The sequence below is a fragment of the Cibotium barometz genome, chromosome 22 (assembly GCF_041138505.1).
Source record: "Cibotium barometz isolate CiBa-2024 chromosome 22, ASM4113850v1, whole genome shotgun sequence".
Taxonomy (NCBI): Eukaryota; Viridiplantae; Streptophyta; class Polypodiopsida; order Cyatheales; family Cibotiaceae; genus Cibotium; species Cibotium barometz.
In genome coordinates, this window is record NC_141067.1 from 11,478,745 (window position 1) to 11,497,404 (window position 18,660).

Consider the following 18,660-nt stretch of genomic DNA (forward strand, 5'->3'; position numbering starts at 1 on the left):
GAGTGAATGATTATGCAAGGACTCTATTTATATGGACACAAGGAGCCAGTCGGCTGGCTATTGAGCTGGCCGACTGCTCATGTCCAACATAAATGCATAAATGATGTGAAAAATGCTGAAAATGATGGGAAAAATACCAGAAAAATCCTATTAAATATCTTGATAAATACTGGATGATATCTGGGGTTCCTGCAATGGTCTAGATGCTATGCATGAATGATGTGCAATATGCAGGATGCTTTCTAATGCAAACCCTAAGGTTTCTACTGCCTATATATGCATGAATGCCTCTCTTTAAGTGACTTAGACGGACTGACTGACTTGCTATGGCTGAGAATGACCTACATAGCTCGTGCCTGACTTATCCTGGACTGAGGATTACAATGGATCATGGCGTACGATAAATATCATCCTGAAAGGTACTAATACTGATACAATGTTGCACTGATGATGATGAGCCAGTTTATCACCATACACACTACTGTGCAGAGTGCATGTGAAATTCCCTCTTGCTTAGCTTAGCGGCACGTTCATGGCTTCCAAGTAGTCCACCAACAACTGGGGGTACTCTTGAAAGAACTCCTCGTCTAGCCATACGGCTTCGTGGGTACCTCGATTTGGAATTTCGTATAAACTGACGTATCCGTCGACCGGAACCATGCTTCCAACGATGAAGAAGGATCTGCTCGAGCTCGATGACTTCTGCTTCGTCTACCACATCTGTCAAACACTTCTGGTCCAACATATGGTTTTAACCAAGAAACTTGGAGAACATCATGCATCGTCCAACTGGTAGGCAACTTTAACTTCATGGAGACATCACTTAACTTCTTAACTATTGGGAAAGGCCCAAAACTACGGAATGAAAGCTTGGGACAACGTTTGTCCACTTGTTTCAATCTTTGTTTCAAGATGCGCAGATAGACCCTATCCCCTTTCTTGAAGTGGATATCTTGTCTAAACTTACTTGCCTGTCTATGATCTGAATAATGGCCAGGCTCAAAACTGAGGGCCAAATTGGGTTGAGTACCAAACTTTGCGGAATCGACATACTGATCTTCTATGCTTTTTAAGTCTTTTCCAGAGATGTTGAGAATGGTAAGACTCCTAAATGGTCTGGATGCTGGTCTTTCTACTAAGAACATCTGCTATTGGATTATGCTGACCACGGATGTACTTGATCATTCCTCCAACCTGATGGAAGAGCTGACCTTGTCGAGTGTGCTGATCACTGCACTGGGCACTTGGCATCGTCAGGAGCCACTTAAGTGCTTGGTGGTCTGTGATGACTGTGAAAATGCGTCCATAAGGAACAGGTTTCAAATGTTTGAGTACTAACTACTGTTCTAGCTTGCTCTTGAAAGTCTTGGAAAGACGAGGGAAACTTGCTAGGAGGTTCTGCCCTAGGGACCAAATCGATATGCTAATCCACAGGACGAGAGGGTGGGATATTGGGTGGGAGATCATCCTTAAAAATGTCTGAATGAGAAAGGAGATCTGCCAACTGAGGGACTGAAGAAGATGAGACAGCGGTTATCGATGAGATAGAAGCTGTCAGAGCATAAATCAATGCTCCTTCCGCTCCCTTGCGGATAGCTCGTCGGGCCTGGAGATGAGAAATCATAGGAATGCCAAGAATGCTCCTATCCCCCCGAATCATGACAGGCTCAGGAAAACCTTTAGAGATAATAAACGTGTCCTGCCCCCAATTGGGAATAGGTTCATACTGACGAAACCACTGGATTCCTAAGATCATGTCACATCCCAAAAGAGGAGAGAGAATGAAATCTCGTTGGAATGAGGCCTTTTGAACCTGAAAAGAAAACTGTTGTGCCCGTTGAGATATGTGGGTGCGGAGACCAGGTGTAAACCCGTCTACCTCCAAATGATAGGGCACTAAGGTACAGCTAATGTTGGTAGCCAACTGGGGAGAGATGGCGTCCTTAGAACTACCTGTGTCAAAAAGGATTATGAACTGGCAGCCCTTGGCAGAGCCATAAGCTTGGATCAGGCTTTTCTGTGTGGTTGTCGCCTCACCCTCCTTCTTAGCATCAAGTACCACGGATGGCATGGGATGCATAGAAGGTAAGATTTGAACTGCATTGGTGGTAGCAAGCGGGGCTGGAGGAGCTGGGGAGGCTGTGGCAACTGTGGCAGAAGGGGCTTTAGCGGCTTGTTCCGCTTGCCATTTGTGGCAATCCTTCTTACCATGCCCTATGATGTGATAGAAAAAACATCGGTTTTCTAATTGATACTGTCTTTGCTCCTCTAGAGGAAGATAGCCTCCAGTGATGTCTGCTTTAGCCTTTTCCTCAGGGGTTTTCTTAGGCTTGGATTCCTTACTCCCTGAACTAGAGCTAGGATTGTTGTCTGTCTTAGTGTCTTTAGAAGACGAATTACCCTTCCCCGGTTGGGGTTTGGTACTGGACCGTGATGACTGCTTAGGCTTGCCTCCGTTCATCTTCATCTCTTCATTCTGAGCGAGAGTCAAAGCCCGGTCATATGTGCTGGGTTCAAAGTTACGAACTGTGAACCGGATGTTAGGATCTAATCCACGAATGAATTGATCCATCTTGGCCTGCGCAGATAGCCCTAACTGCTGTGCTAAAGTAATAACCTTGCCGAAAAACTAAAGCACCGGGGATCCGTTCTAAATTAGTCCATAGAACTCATCTGCCAGACCGGTCATGTACTAGGGCGGGCCGCGGAAGGAACCTGGTCTTCAGGTCATGGACAAATGTATCCCAGCTAAAAGTTGTGACACCTGTGGTCTGGTCTGTATGAAGATTAGACCAATGCTGCCACCAAGTGACTGCCTCACCAGTGAGATGGGGAGCCACTACGTGGACTCTATCCTGAGGATTTGTGATCCTAGCTAATGGAAAATGAGCAATAAATTGATGAATGAACTGATTAACTCCTAAATGATCACATTTACCATCATACTTACTGAAATTTGGTTGACTACGAATGACGGTAGTTGATGCTGCGGATTGCTAGCTGGTGGCACCTGAGGCGGGGGAAGCTGAAGAGAGGTGCTGGTATCTAAGATGAATGGCCTCCTTTTCCCTTTTCTCGATCGAGCTCTCGTTGGTGCTCCCGAGCGGCAAGTTTAGCTTGACGCCGATCTTCATTGATCCTGCGTTGGGCTTTCTCATAGTGTACCCCTCCGTCCCACATGATATTGTATCCCCTCACTATATTCCACTCACCTCCATAGCAAACCCCCCCCCCCCCCTCATTATATTCACACCCTATAAGGGTTTCTGTTTACCTTCCATTTCCAGTTTCATTTTCTAGGTGCCAGTAGTATCATCTTTATTTTTCATTTTCTGGGTTTTTTTATCCAGACATTGTATCAGATCCACCATGATGTAACTTTTGGTCTCATAGGTCATTATGGCCTTTTGAAGACGTTAATATAACATTTCATTTCATTTCATAGTCCAGTCTTTCTGCTTTTTCTTGTTGTTTTCTTAATTCTGCTTCTGCTTTTTCTTCTCTCCTTCGGGCCTCGTCTTCTCTTCTTTGTTGTTCCATCTGAAAGAAGAGGGAGATGTCGTCGGGGACTGCTGGAGGCGGAGGAGGACGTGTTGCTACTGCCTCCAAGAGCTGGAGACACTCCATGAGCAGCTGGTTCTGAGCTCTAAAAAGAGCTATGGTGTCTGCTGTAGTCGGAAGAGCAAGGTCTCCTTCGGGGGAGACTTCATCCGGCTGATGGATACTCTCCTCTGTAGACATGATGCTGAAGTCAGTGGTGGTCGTGTCGGAACGCAATCTGACCATCCAAGGATGCCCTCACGCTAGGATACGGTGTGTGTGGACAAGTTGAATATGATACCAATGTAACATGCAGCGGAAGTATTCGTATTGGAGGATCCTGTCACACAAATGCTCACACCGTCTTCTATATCCTAAGTTTCGAGAGTTTAGCAATCCACTTTAAGACTTCAAACTTTTAAGAGAGATGAGAGAGAGAGATGAGAACTGTACACCGTATGGGGTCCCGAATTACCCATTGAAGGGCCCCCTATCCCGTTACCGAGATAGTATTTGCTTTATTATCTTTGAAGAGACCGACGGTGTGACTCACGATAAGCCAAATGCAAGACCTCTGAAGACCAAGAGTTGGGCTGAACTGTATACTGCTGTTAGAAACACCAAAGATGTCCAATCTCGAGGCTATGCACTCTTCCCAATGGAATGAGGAGGGATGCAAAGCTGAGGCTGAGAGAGGGGCTGTTTGGGACTGTTCTAGACTGAGTATGATTGCTGTAAATGAATATGAATGCTGCGTTTTACCTTCACCAAGTGGCTGGAGCAAAACGATGATAAGATGAATGTTGAAAACTGTCTGGATGCAGAAAACGCAAGGTTTACTGATGGCTGAATGCTGAGAACTGCTGCATTTGCTGATGGAGGGCTGAATGCACAAGCATTGATGCTTCTCTAGCTGTGGGATGACATGCTTCTCCAAAACGCATAGGGCTGAAGTGAATGCAAGGCTAAAGACTGACGCGCGTGAATGCTGATTGCTGAATATGATTGAATGAGTGAATGATTATGCAAGGACTCTATTTATATGGACACAAGGAGCCAGTCGGCTGGCTATTGAGCTGGCCGACTGCTCATGTCCAACATAAATGCATAAATGATGTGAAAAATGCTGAAAATGATGGGAAAAATACCAGAAAAATCCTATTAAATATCTTGATAAATACTGGATGATATCTGGGGTTCCTGCAATGGTCTAGATGCTATGCATGAATGATGTGCAATATGCAGGATGCTTTCTAATGCAAACCCTAAGGTTTCTATTGACTGTATATGCATGAATGCGTCTCTTCGAGTGACTTAGACTGACTGAGTGACTTGCTATGGCTGAGAATGACCTACGTAGCTCGTGCCTGACTTATCCTGGACTGAGGATTACAATGGGTCGGCATAGAAAGATGCATAAAGGAAAATTTTTTATTATAAAAGTGTCATTCTTATTAAATTTGATTTTATGCATAGAAAGATGCATGAAGAAATTTTTTTATTACAAAAGTGTTATTCTTATTAAAATTGATTTCTATGCATAGAAAGATGCATAAAGGATTTTTTTAAATTACAAAAGTGTTATTCTTATTAAAATTGATTTCTATGCATAGAAAGATGCATAAAGGAATTTTTTTACTACAAAAGTGTTATTCTTATTAAATTTGATTTTTTGCACTGGTGATGATAAGCCAATTTGTCACCATGCACTACAGTGCAAAGTGCATGTGACAATCTTATTGTATGCAGATGACATTGTCCTTATCTCTGATTCACCAGAGGGGCTACATACGCACTTGGATGCATTACAGGCTTTTTGTGAGGATCACGACCTCACAAAGTGAACATTGGGCAGACCAAGATGTTGATGTCAAAGGCAAGGCCTTAGCACTTGGGATTCATTGTATTTTTGCCATTGTCCAAGGCATATCGTCTGAATGATCAGCAGGCCAGCAAAATTGTTGTGAACCGTGGCGCGGTGTTCGACGAGGCTCCTGCATCTTCTGAGGGGGTGGTGAGCTTCTTCTTCCTCCACCTCCTCCCCTTGCTTTTGTTACACCTCCAACTCCCGGATCAAAGTATCCGGATCTCCAGCCCAATCTGAATCAGACCATCCAAGAAGAGTGCACCCTTGGCCATAGAAGATGTTTGGTATGGTTGACCTACTCCCGATTGGACATTTGTTTCGTAGTCAGCTCATTGAGTTCTTTCACATCCAAACCCCATTAGCAGCATTGGCAATGTGCTCTCAAGGTTCTTCGGTACTTATGTGGTACTTTGGACTTTGGCATCTTCTATGGCCAAGGGTACACTCTTCTTGGATGGTCTGATTCAGATTGGGCTAGAGATCCGGACACTCGCGTTCAACCACTAGTTGTGTTTTTTCACTTGGGTCGGGAGCCATTTCATGGAGCAATAAAAAGCAGCCTACTGTGGCACTTTCCTCTACAGAGGCGGAGTATCATGCAGTTTGTATGCTGCTTGTGAGGCGATTTGGTTGCGGAGATTATTGGGAGAACTTGGCTTTCCTTCTACCGGATCTACTATTCTTTGGTGTGACAATCAGAGTTGCATCACTATCGCCAAGAACCCAATGTTTCATACTCATACGAAACACATTGAGATTCAGTATCACTATGTTCATGAACGGGTTCTTGTTGGAGATTTGCGTTGGGAGTATTGTCCTCAATAGAGAATGTAGTAGATTTTGTTCACCAAGCCGGTGTCTCTAGCTCCTCATCTTCGGCTTCTCGGAGTTTGTTCATCATCTGGTGCTGAGAGGGGGTGTTAGCATATTCATCCCATATTCTGCTCATGTATTGTGCCCACTTATATGGCCCTTGGTTGTGGGCTGGCCACCCTTATTTTCTCCTTATTTTTTCCCATTTTCCTAGTATTTTTTCCACGTAGGGTGATGCATTTTCAGTTGGCTAGCTCCCTTTGTCCAGTCGGCCAGGTCTTGTTGCTCCAGTCGGCCAGTCCCATATGACCTACATATAGGTGGATTGGCCTCTCCCCTTTTCCATTCATTGGTTGTTGGAGGTGTGGTTCATGTGTTGACACACTCTCACCTTTTGAATCCTTCACTTATGAGACTATTCTGTCTCTTGCTCGAGATTGCTTACATTGCAGTATATTCAGCTTAGTAGCTTCATATCTCTTTCTCTCTTGCACTTCTCAGATCACCACCCTCTAGTGCTCATCTTGCTTCCGCTCTCTGCACTCTTTCACAGTTGAGAGCGGAGACAGCTAGATATGGGCCGAGTGCAGCTGCACCAGAGGACACGGCATGCCAGCTTTGCCATACAAAGGCTGAGACGGAGGCTCATTATATATGCTGATGCCCAGTATACTATCAGATCAGGAGGAGGTTCCACTCTCTCTTCCGAGAGGGATTTGGACCACTCTCTAGGATCATGGATTTTGCAGACCAAAGATGCCTGGGGCTCTTTCTTTTGGAGCTCCGCAAACACAAGGAACCCCTACTGCGGCCCAAATCAGCTACACCCACTCGAGGACCAGCATCGAGAGCTCTCATTGACTTCTTCCAAACTAGAGCCCCAAGAGCACATCCACCCACTCCCCCCGACCTCTAGGCTGATGCAAGAGCTCGGCCGGCAGGAGTGACATTAGACAAAGCCACCGAGCTATGGAGAGCCCAACGCCCCCAACAGTGGCCACCACCTACGCACACATCACCTTAGGAGGATCATGAGCCATCATGTCCCACCACCGCAAGACGTTCTCCCACCCTATCAGCCTCACTACAATGGGTACCATGTTGTAGCACTACACAAGATATTCTTGGCTGATGTGAGAGCTTGAGGCTCTTCGTTTTTTCACGGATGTTTCTTTTAGTTTTACTTTCAATACCATGATGATGTATTCCATGGACATGATGTAACATTTTGGTCTCATAGGTCATTTCGGCCTTTTGAAGACATTAATACAACTTTCTTTCTTTCTTCTTTCTCTGCCCTCTCCCTCTCTCCTATGTTTTGCTTCCACATTGTGCAACTTTATTAGCTTCTAGCCCACTGCAGTCTTGCAGTCGGCACTTGAATGATTGTTGCAAAACATTTCAGACGGTGCATTCAGGTTGGGTCTCCACAGAAGCCATAAAGGCATTGCCTTTGGGACTGTCCATAGGCAAAGCAAAAAGGTATTGACTTAGTATTCCATTCGAGGTACATTATTGTTTAATGCACGGCAAGTTGTGTGTCCCCAATGACATGGACATCCAAAACAAAATCTTGTATGAGTACCATGAAGCATCTAGTGCACAGCACCTCGGCATGAAGCCTTGGTTAGGCGACTACTCCATTCTCGAGGATTGTGTGCAAAAACGTACCTCGTGTTAGTTCAATAAACAAAAAGGCTTAGGGGTGATGGCATACCGCATGTTGCATCCACTTGAAATCTCTAAAAATAAAAGGCACAATATCTCAATTGATTTTCTGGTTGGATAACAATGGACTAGTAGGATCTCAATGTGGGTCATGATAGACCAACTGACCAAGATAGCCAGGTTTATACCAAGTCGGTGTGGTGTGTTGGAGGTGGCAATTCTCGTAACTACTCTCGGGTGGTGGCACTTTGTCATAGATATCTCCTCCGGCCGGGTTTTTGGGGGGAGCAACAGCAAGGAGATGGGAGCCCAACCACCGACGTTGCTAAGTGCCTAGGGTGGTGTGCACGTTGCTACTGCGTGACTTTGACATGGTATCAGAGCTCGGCCTGTGTGGTCTTGGGCGGTTCTAACCTCTATTTGATCGAGATGCTCGAATTGAAGGAGGGTGTTGGAGGTGGCAATTCTCGTAGCTACTCTTGGGTTATCGCATGACTAGAAGAAGTGGTGGATTATCCCATATGCAAGAGCATGGGAAGTCGAAGAGCCATATATAGGGTGTGGTGGCACTGTCATAGATATCTCCTCTGGCCGGGTTTTTGGGGAAGCAACGGCAAGGGCCCAGCCACCAACGTTGCTCAGTGCCCTAGGTTGGTGTGCGCGCTGTTGCTGCGTGACTTTGACGTGGTGAACAGTGGGCTCAACTCTTTGTTGAGCACTTGTACAAGCTCGATGTTTTGCCTCAAGAGATTGTCAATCATCGAGATCCACCAAAAATCACTCCACAATTTTGGCAAGTAGAGTTTATCAAATTGGACACACAATTAACCATGCCGTCGTTCGATCATTCTAGTACATATGGTACGACAAACCGCACTAATCAAACCATGGAGGATATGCTAAGGGCATGTCTCTAGAAGATAGTCTAAGTGGGAACGATACCTCCAGATAGAATTTGCATACAACAGTGGAAAGCATTTGGCTGCTAGTTTCAACCCATTTATGCTTCGGTAAGGTTATCAACCCAAGTCACCCATAGCCATAGGACTAAGAGGAGCTAAAACTTCACTTGCAATCAGCCGTGAATTTCTTGCGAGACATGCAAGATATGCTTAAGATTGCAAAGCATTAAAAATTCTATGGATCAAGCCCAGTTTTACACTACCCATAGTAACATGAAACGTTTCGTCCGTTTCGTCGTTTTGAAGGTTTCGTTTCGTCTGTTTTGGACGAAACGCAAAGGTTTCGAAATGACACTTCTTATATACACATACCAAATTTATAACATAGCCAACAAAAAGAAAAAGATACATTTTTTGGGACTAGTGGGTATGAAATTCATGATTTTGGGAGTCGGTTTTTTGGTATTTTCAAAATTTGGGCAAGAAAAGGAGAGGAAGAGAGGAGGAAAGAAACAAGTTGGAAGGGAAGAGGGAGGTGAGAAGAGAAGGGAAGGAGGTGAGAAGAAAAGGAGAGAAACTTGGAAGACAAGAAAAGGAGAGAAAGAGAAGGAGAGAAGAGGAGAACCGTCGAGGAGAGAGAAAGAGGAAAAGGGAAGAGGAAGAGGAGGCGTGGAGGAGAAGTGAAGGAGCGAAGAGGAGGAGTGGACGAGGAGAAGAGGTGGAGCAACAGGTTGCGGCCGAGAAGAAGCATCGAATGCGTGAAGTCGCAAATGGGCAGCAAACAAAAATGGAAACGACAGCAAAAATCACATTTGCAAAAAAAAAAACCTTCCGCCCTTTTTTTTTACCTCACTTTACATTTGGGCGAAACACCGTTTCGATGGGCAGGTTTCGTTTTGTTTCGAAACGTTTCGTGCCAGAAATGTTTCGTGCTGTTTCAAGAGGGCAAAACGGGTTTTTATGTTACTATGACGCTAACCAAAGGAGAACTCCGAAGTTGCACAAGAAGGTATATGGCCAAAGAACTAAAGACCTAACAACCAATACAACATTACAAGTTGTCTTCTAGGTGTTGTGGTCTTTATTTCATCACAAAGAAGATAAGTCATGTATCCAATCGGCAAGCACTGCCTCTGGAACTCAATGTCATGTGCATCATAGATGCCATGGACATTTTCAGGGCTAAATCCAGAAGAGGCAGCCAGGTAAAGAGTAGAACCAGGATGACAGAGCACAGAGCACCTTTGGCAGTGTAGACTAGAGACAGGCGTGGATCAGATGGCTGTCGGCTGCAGGACAGGTGGTGCTGGCTGCACACAAGGCTGTCGGCTGCTCATGGACGTGGTCGGCCGAACCAGAGGACAGGGGCAGCAGCATGCACATCATGAACAAGGAAAAGACCAGTCGGCAGCGTTAAAAGGAGCATTAAATGCATTTAGGACTGGCCGACCAGCACAGTCGGCCAGTCTACCATTTGTCCAAGGGACGTATAAAAGGAATCAAGTGCTCATAGATGGAGTCATTCATTCCACTAGGGAGTGGATCATTAGGGTCCTAGATTAGGACAGGATTTTGGTGTGTTACCACCTTTTGTACAAGGCAGCCTATGGCTGTAGTAGAAGTACCTTTTTGTACCATATCAATATACTGAATTTCCAGCACTTCTCTCTCTCTCTCTACTCTCTCTCTATATCTGCATTTTGCATCAGATGGTTTCCAAGAGTGTTTAGGGCTGAAAGAAGACCCCCAGAGCTTCCACGTGTTACATTGGTATCAGAGCATCAGGCTTAGCAAAGCTAGACACTGATTCAGTCCCATATGATGGTGTACAAGTCCAAGGTACAGGAAAGTACACGGATTCAAAGCCCAAGCAAAACACAAATCGGGAAGAACTCCCAGGAGGTTAGTTGGTTGTTCCACAGTGCCAAAGGGGATGGCAGTCCTGTGAGCCAGATAGTTTCTCGGGCAACGCCGAACGGTCCTAAGGGAGGTTTATCCTCCAAAGGGTGATGTGAGAGTGCCAGACTCATTTCTCAGGAATGAAGACCAAGACGGTGTTCAGAGTCAGGGCAGGAACGGATTGTGGACTAGAGGAAAACAGATACATAGATCTTCGTCAGAGACACAGTGGTTTGGAGAACAGGCCGGGTTTTCAGAGAAAAAGGGTTGCCAGGGATGCATGATGACAGAGGGACTTCGGGAAAAGATTGGGATGATGACAGTCATCCAAGAGCAGGTTGGAATCCCGTCATCAAGTTTAGCAGAGGGGGATGTCATGTCATGGACATTTTCAGGGCGAAATCTAGAAGAGGCAGCCAGATAAAGAGTAGAACCACGATGATAGAGCACAGAGCACCTTTGGCAGTGTAGACTGGAGACAGGCGTGGATCAGATGGCTGTCGGCTGTCGGCTCTGCAGGGCAGGTGGTGCTGGCTGCACACAAGGCTGTCGGCTGCTCATGGACGTGGTCAGCCGAACCAGAGGACAGGGGCAGCAGCATGCGCATCATGAACAAGGAAAAGACCAGTCGGCAGCGTTAAAAGGAGCATTAAATGCATTTAGGACTGGCCGACCAGCAGTCGGCCAGTCTACCATTTGTCCAAGGGACATATAAAAGGAATCAAGTGCTCATAGATGGAGTCATTCATTCCACTAGGGAGTGGATCATTAGGGTCCTAGATTAGGACAGGATTTTGGTGTGTTACCACCTTTTGTACAAGGCAGCCTATGGCTGTAGTATAAGTACCTTTTTGTACCATATCAATATACTGAATTTCCAGCACTTCTCTCTCTCTCTACTCTCTCTCTATATCTGCGTTTTGCATCAGATGGTTTCCAAGAGTGTTTAGGGCTGAAAGAAGACCCCCATAGCTTCCGCGTGTTACACTCAAGATTCTTCAAATGATTCACGATAGTAGTTTGAGAGAATATTTGAGTGAGGGTGATGAAATTCTTCCAATGGAGGAGATACCCAAACCAAATATGTTCCTTTGGAACTTAGGGTCTAGATCAACATACTAGAGGGTCCACGAATATTGTTTATTACGAGTATATGATAAAGTGAAAGGGAGGGTCTGAGGTCGAGGCTACATGGGAAAGTGTGCGAAATCTAAAGAGTTGTTTCCCCGGATTCATTGCTAAGGACATCAATGGTTTTTAAGAGTAGAAGTATGTCACATTCCAAAGCCCTAGGCTTAGCATGTCTAACCCTTGGTTAGGTTAACGTAGACGCAAGGTAGGGCATCTAAACTTTAAAGGGGAGGTCTGGTGTGAATTAGAGGCAATGCTAAATATAGCTGCTAGTTTATACAAGGGACTATATAAGTCAATTATTGGATTCAACTCAAGGGGAGTGCATCCCAATCTTGGACTTCTGGTCTAGCTACTAGTTTATAGAAGGGACTATATAAGTCAATTACTGGATTCAATTCAAGGGGAGTGCATCCCAATCTTGGACTTCTGGCCTAGCTACTAGTTTATAGGAGGTCTGGTGTGAATTAGAGGCAATGCTGAATATAGCTGCTAGTTTATAGAAGGGACTATATAAGTCATTTATTGGATTCAATTCAAGGGGAGTGCATCTCAATCTTGGACTTCTGGCCTAGCTGTCACGTGCATCACAGCACTTGGATGCCACGTGGACACACATCGCCAACATGTGCAAGGCCCTAAGGCCGGACACCCAGCATATTCATGTTGAGCCTTGTCCATGGACAAGTCACCTATGGACCGCCCACGAGAACACATGAGAGCCTTTCTGTGGAGGAATGTGGATGCCACAAGAAAACCTTCTCATTGGCTATCTTGGGACAAGGTATGCAACTTTTAGGAGTATGGGGGTCTGGGCATACTGAATCTAAAGAGACATGCCAAAGCTACGATTGTTTCCCAAATTGTGGCTATGGAGCACCCTTGGGCTTTTATGATAAAGGAATTGGCTAAGTTCTGGGCAAGTGGAATGTATGGGTATTTTGGCAAGGGCTAACTTGAGTTGACAAGATCTTCTCTCTGGCTCCTATCAAATGCAAAAATACCCCCTCTTGTGTGAACTCTTGAAAATGATAGAATGTGCAGCGGAAGAAGGGAAAGTGGAAACACAGGAGAGAGAGTGAGAGAGGAAACACAGGTGAGAACCTGCTCTCAATATCATCACCAAAAGGAATACATGTCCCGTGCAAGAGGAGAGAAAACCTTGTATGTGAGGGACTGCAGCAAACAATGCTAAGCAAGCAGTGAGGAATGAGGGAGGCATGCTAGCTATATATATGCCCATATGAAGGCAGCCGACTGGTGATTAAGAACCTCCACGACTCGGAGAATACCCAAGACCATAAAATGGGGAATAAATATGGGTAAAATATATGTGAGGGGTGACCAGCCCCTCAAGCTAACATGGTCAGCCCTAGAGGCTGAAATAGGACACCAAATAGGAAGGCAACAAGAAGGGGATGATGTCTAACAAAAAAGAGAGCTACCATTTGATTGAATGGAGAGGTGATTATAGGGTTACTGGCAAATCACTTTTTAGCTTTCATATATGGTGGTTATGATTTGCTCCCCTCCTCTAGCCTTCTTGGGTGTCAAGGGTGCTAAAAGTCTTAACAGCAAGCACTAGTGCACATGGAAGACCTCTGGGACGGCCCCCTTCTGGTATGGAGGGAGGTAGAATAGCTTAAACTCATGTTTAACATTCAAAGAAGAGATCTAGAGCCATTGTCATTGGTCTTGGAAAAAGTTGATCGGCTGCTGGTCAATACTAACAAAAGAGAGAGAGTTGGTACAAGGATTGGGTGTGGAAGGGGGCCTAGCCTCTGGTCAAAGCTAAAACTGTGAACACATATTCTTTACTCATGGAAACAAGAGATTGAAGAACACCTGTCACCAGCATGGACATTCCCAATATGAAAGGGGTTTGGTGGACTCCAGGAAGACTAAATGCTTGGAAAGTACAAGCTTTGGGAATAGGGGATTATCCTAGAATACAAAGGATCACACTCCTAAAATCTCTATTTTTGGCCCGACTTAGATCGAAATTCCATTTGTGTCACTACGTCTAGAATTGAGCAAATGGGGGGTCAGCCCATTCCGGCCTCTATGCGGTGTCAGCTGTGCACATCTCTCTTTTACAGTTTTGTGGATTAAGTGGCATGTTGAGGCTATGGCCATGTTTAAATGTTTTAATATGCATTGATGGTATCAACAAGTGTGTCAAAGGCAATAGTCCACCGGACACCGGAAGTTACAACACCTAAACAAATTATGAACCTCAAATGGCCCCAAGAAGTGTGGAGTGCCAGATGCATGAATCTGAGACACGAAAGTCCCACTGAGGATAAAAGTTTTTCTGATTCTTATGGGAAGTCTCCCCTTGGGCACCAAGGTTCTGCATAGGAATATGGACTCTGGAAAGCATATGAGGTGCAGATCCAAACTTGAGGATGCCTGGCATTTCTTTTGGGGATGCCCTGCCATTGACCCTTTTGGACTCAACTGAATACATAGATTCTTGAGACACTTGAGCAAAAGATCTCTTAGACACACTGGGTGTTGGGCAAAGACATAAGCCGTGCCAGTGAGTGTAATGAAATCTTTGGGGTGGTGAGGTTCACATGCCTTTGGGAAGTTTGGTGCTCGAGGAATGACATCTGTTTTGAGGGTTCTCAATCTCAGGGAGCTGATCTTACCTTATTGAAATTATAATTTACAAATGGTAGCTAAAGTCAATGACTGGTCCACTAGGAATTTTTGTACTTTGCTGGAAAGATTTTAACATTACTGCTGTTGTAAATGGAAGATATCAGTTCTCATGTGGAGGTTTTCTTCTTTTTGTGCAGGCTGTTCCCCTTTCACTTTGAAGGGAGGAAGATCATATTGTGGCATAACCCAAAAGGGGAGGTGGGTGTGAAGAAATTTGATGAAGTCTAGGTTGATCTTCATTCTGTAGAGTCTGTGTGCAGAGGGTTGGGGCTGGATTATTCTTGGGGCTATTGACAGTTGGGCTTGTTTTTCTCTGCTTTTTAGGGAGGAACGGGGACATTGGACGGACAAAAAGAAGTTTACCATTTCATATTGCTGAATAGCTTCCTCAATCTTGTCAACTTTGAACAGCTGGTTGCCTTCTACTTTTCTCCTATCTGCCGCTTCAATACGCTCCTCAACAGTCATTTGTGAACGAGGCTTGCCCTGCACCCAGTTCACAACTCAAGATTAGCAATCGTCAACAAGGTAAATAACTGCCTCAATTTGCAAATTTACTTACAAAATAAACTTACTTCTTTTGCATCCTCAAAGCCAATAAGATCAATTTCGTAGATAAGGTCAGCTTTTGGGGGCACATTAGGGAAAGAAAAATTCCCTTCTTCGCCATAACCCAGCTGCCAACCCACATGAAAGAGAGCACTTTCTCCTGCTTTCATGCTTGCAACACTTATGGCAAGTCCTTTATGTACCACCTTCTCTGGTGTAAGAAATACAAGATAAGCACAATTTGATGATGCTTCTACTTTTAAACATAGCCTATTGCTTCCCGGAAAAAAACATAGCCTATTGCAGAGAAACGAATGCAAGCACACATGCAAGTATGCATTTGGTGTCTCCTTCACATTTGCTTTTCACATTGGCCACCTCATGCACTGGCCTTAGATCCTCTAGATTCCTTGATTACACAATTGCCCTTGGGAGAATCCCATATATATGGGGCATGTAACAGCTACTAATATCAGAACAAGAGACATGGAAAAAAAAAAAGCATAAGCCTTACCCTGCCCCAATACCAACTCCATTGGTCGCTGCTCTTGGAAGGTGTCCTCAAATTTGTGCATAGTCATCTCTGTCCAAGCTCTATAATGTACTGTCAAGGTTTACAAAAAAAATATAAGCTTAAGCTGAACTTAAAGGCTTTACAATCTCAAACCATGCAATAATGATGGTGGTTTTGGGGACCACAAGAAAAGGGGGGGGCACTGAAGAACATGAATAAGAGACTATCCCCTCGCTCAAAGTCAGCTGTGTGTTCTTCAAGGAAAAATAAAGAAAGACACCCAAAGCCATCTACCCTTCTTACATAGGTGCAGAGTCAACATACGGCTCACATCTCTTCGCTTGCCACCCATTACAAGGCACAGGGCATGACCACAAGCACTACCCACCCTTAATGAAAAGGTGAAGAGTCAAGATAAAGCACACATCCCTTCATACACCACCCACCTCAAGGCACAAGGCATGACCACGAGCATCTTTCCTTTCAGGCACCTGCCCATGATTCTAGGCCCCTTAAGGAGACACAATGTTGTTGTATTTTAGACCACCCAGCAATCCAGCAGTTATGCCCGCTGATGGCCACCTTACTGTCACTAGGCATCACGATTTAATTTTTATCACCTACTGCCAGGCTGCTGCCTATCAAGAAGGCAAACTCAAGCTGCCAGTCAAGAAGAGAACTCCCTCAAGTCTTGAAGATGGTTGTTGCACTTGTCTATCTACTAGAAAGTTTTACATGAACAAAAAAAGAAAAAAGCTTAAATGTGGCAGTATGGCTAGCATGCAGCCAATAATATAAGGGGTGCCACTACTGCCCATGCCATGGTTCTCAACCATGTGTGCATTGTACAAATTTTGCCCAAAATTGAGCATATCCTAATGCACTGGCAACCTGTAAACTTGTTTAAAATCAAAGCTCAGCCCTCAGTATTGTGTACCCAAGTTCTTGCTAGCTCATGCTTCTAAGGCCCTCTTTCTGACAAGAAGCCATGCTTGGGCAGCTCGGATGCTCAAAAACTACTTTGGAGATTGGCCAAGGACAATTGAGAGCACTCTGTGAAGGTCAGGTAGTGGCTACACATTTGGATCAACGCTTTCACCATGGGACATGAACTTGAGCAGGGGTATGCTGCACCAATCATTTTGTCCCCAAAAGACATAACTAGACTGGAAATGTTGGTGATGTTAGACTAATGCAAACGGGATCAAAAGCTGCACCAATCATAATCTCCTAAAAAACCATGACTAGAAATGCTGATGTACTCTCAATTGTGGGATACTTAGTACAGGTGAGGATTAGGCTCATTCCCATATGTTTGATGGCTATCTAGAGTGCAATTATCTTGAGATAGAAGCAGTAATTAGTGAGCTTATTAACACAAATATAATTAATTAAACGGACAGTAACTAAAGGGTATAGTGATCATTATCTCTGTTGGATAGGGTGTTCAGTAACCTAGCATGGTGTCTCAGGTTCGAATCCCATTGCCCGTACGTCATAAATGAGAAATATATATGGTGGTGTGTGTGCGCACGTGTTTTGAAGTGCACCTGCACTTCAGATTTCCCTTTTTGTTTAGGGTGTAGTGAGCATCAGCATCTTATGCATGTAATGTATAACGAAAGAGAAAAATAGTAATCTTACTGAAGCAAGTAGAACTCTTCAAAGGGGAGTTTCCATGACCCTCCTTAATGATCTGCTTTGTCACCCCATTTTCAAGAGTCTCCACTTCAGAGGTAACTTTGGGAGGTAATGTTTCATCCCTATCAGCTGCAGCACTTTTGAAAACAGATCCCTCCACCTTGATTGAATTGTCATCATTGACTGAAAAGCACCAGCTAAACTGTGATTAGCAACTTAATCAGCCCAAATTACCCATTCCAGCAATTAATCCAGAGCAAAATTTTAGCAGACCATTTCAGCTTCACGTGCAATCAGTTGAAAAATGGGTATTTGTCAACATTTTCTCCCCAAAAAAAAATTGTTTGTAGCCCTTTTAACTATATAAACAGTTAAAATTTTTAAAAATAAATAATGTTTACAACCCAATTCAGCTTAGCAAATAACAATTCTAAGAAATAAGCAGTGATTTAGAGTTATTTACAGCCAATCACAGCTACGGGCAAAAAAAATAAGACGATTAAAAGCTCCGAAATAATCAAAGGGGCATTTTTTGCAGAGCAAACTAATGGAAAAAACAGGTTAAAAGTGATACCTTCGGAGGACTCCGAGTCGCACTGCTCGATTTCAGAGGTTGTGTCTTGCTGAGAGCTCATTGTGTTTTGGATCCTTACGAGAGAGTCACCACAGAAAAGAGGGCAACAAGCAAGAGAAAGCAAGTGGGTAAGCTTCTTTTCACATTTATTGTTTGAGGATATAAAAAAGAGTGAACCTTTCGAAGGGTGGATCAACCCTTAAAAGAGTGAACCTTTCAAAAGGGTGAATAAAACTTTCACACCTGTGGAGTTGGACAGTCAAGATTGCCATCCAACTCCTCGATGAGAGACTACCTCGATGGCCCCCAAACACGATATCCGGGTGGGGAGTTGGACGGGCAAGATTACTCGTCTATGTCTTTAGAGTGGTGGCCTCAATGGGCCCCATCTATCTTTGACATGCGACCTCGATGGGCCACATCTATCTTTGAGAGACTACCGCGATGGCCCCCAAACATGATATCCGAGTGGGGAGTTGGACGGGCAAGATTACTCATCTATGTCATTAGAGAGGTGGCCTCTATGTCATTAGAGAGGTGGCCTCGATGGGCCCCATCGATCTTTGAGATGTGACCTCAATGGGCCCCCCGACAAACATGCAGGCCAATTTATGTAAGCAACCTTGATCGACCATTTATCCTCCAAAAGGAATTATTTTGTGTGTGTGTGTGTGTGTGTGTGTGTGTGTGTGTGTGTGTGTGTGTGTGTGTGTGTGTGTGTGTGTGTGTGTAAGGACCTATCATAATACTAGGGGTGCTTTTATGCTTATATAAGCAATTCAAAATCAAGGATAGCATTACAACATTTATTGTACACATGTAAGACTCATTGAGGTGAGGGGTTGTTTAAAGTTGCGTTTAACCAACAAAAATGTTGATTCTTTCCTCACAATGT

At 44.5% G+C, this 18,660-nt stretch overlaps 1 protein-coding gene across 1 annotated transcript in view; it reads right to left on the reverse strand.

Annotated features, from left to right (window-relative positions):
• Positions 1 to 17,934, reverse strand: part of TWD1 (FKBP-type peptidyl-prolyl cis-trans isomerase family protein) — a 32,439-nt gene extending 14,505 nt beyond the window's left edge. The window contains exons 1-5 of the mRNA XM_086816412.1: positions 17,766 to 17,934; positions 17,195 to 17,374; positions 15,551 to 15,640; positions 15,063 to 15,247; positions 14,851 to 14,973 (exon numbers count right to left, since the gene is read on the reverse strand). Of these exons, the coding sequence (XP_086672538.1) occupies positions 14,851 to 14,973; positions 15,063 to 15,247; positions 15,551 to 15,640; positions 17,195 to 17,374; positions 17,766 to 17,826 (639 nt within the window). The 5' untranslated portion in view covers positions 17,827 to 17,934. The remainder of the gene's footprint in view (positions 1 to 14,850; positions 14,974 to 15,062; positions 15,248 to 15,550; positions 15,641 to 17,194; positions 17,375 to 17,765) is intronic.
• Positions 17,935 to 18,660: the final 726 nt, after the last annotated feature.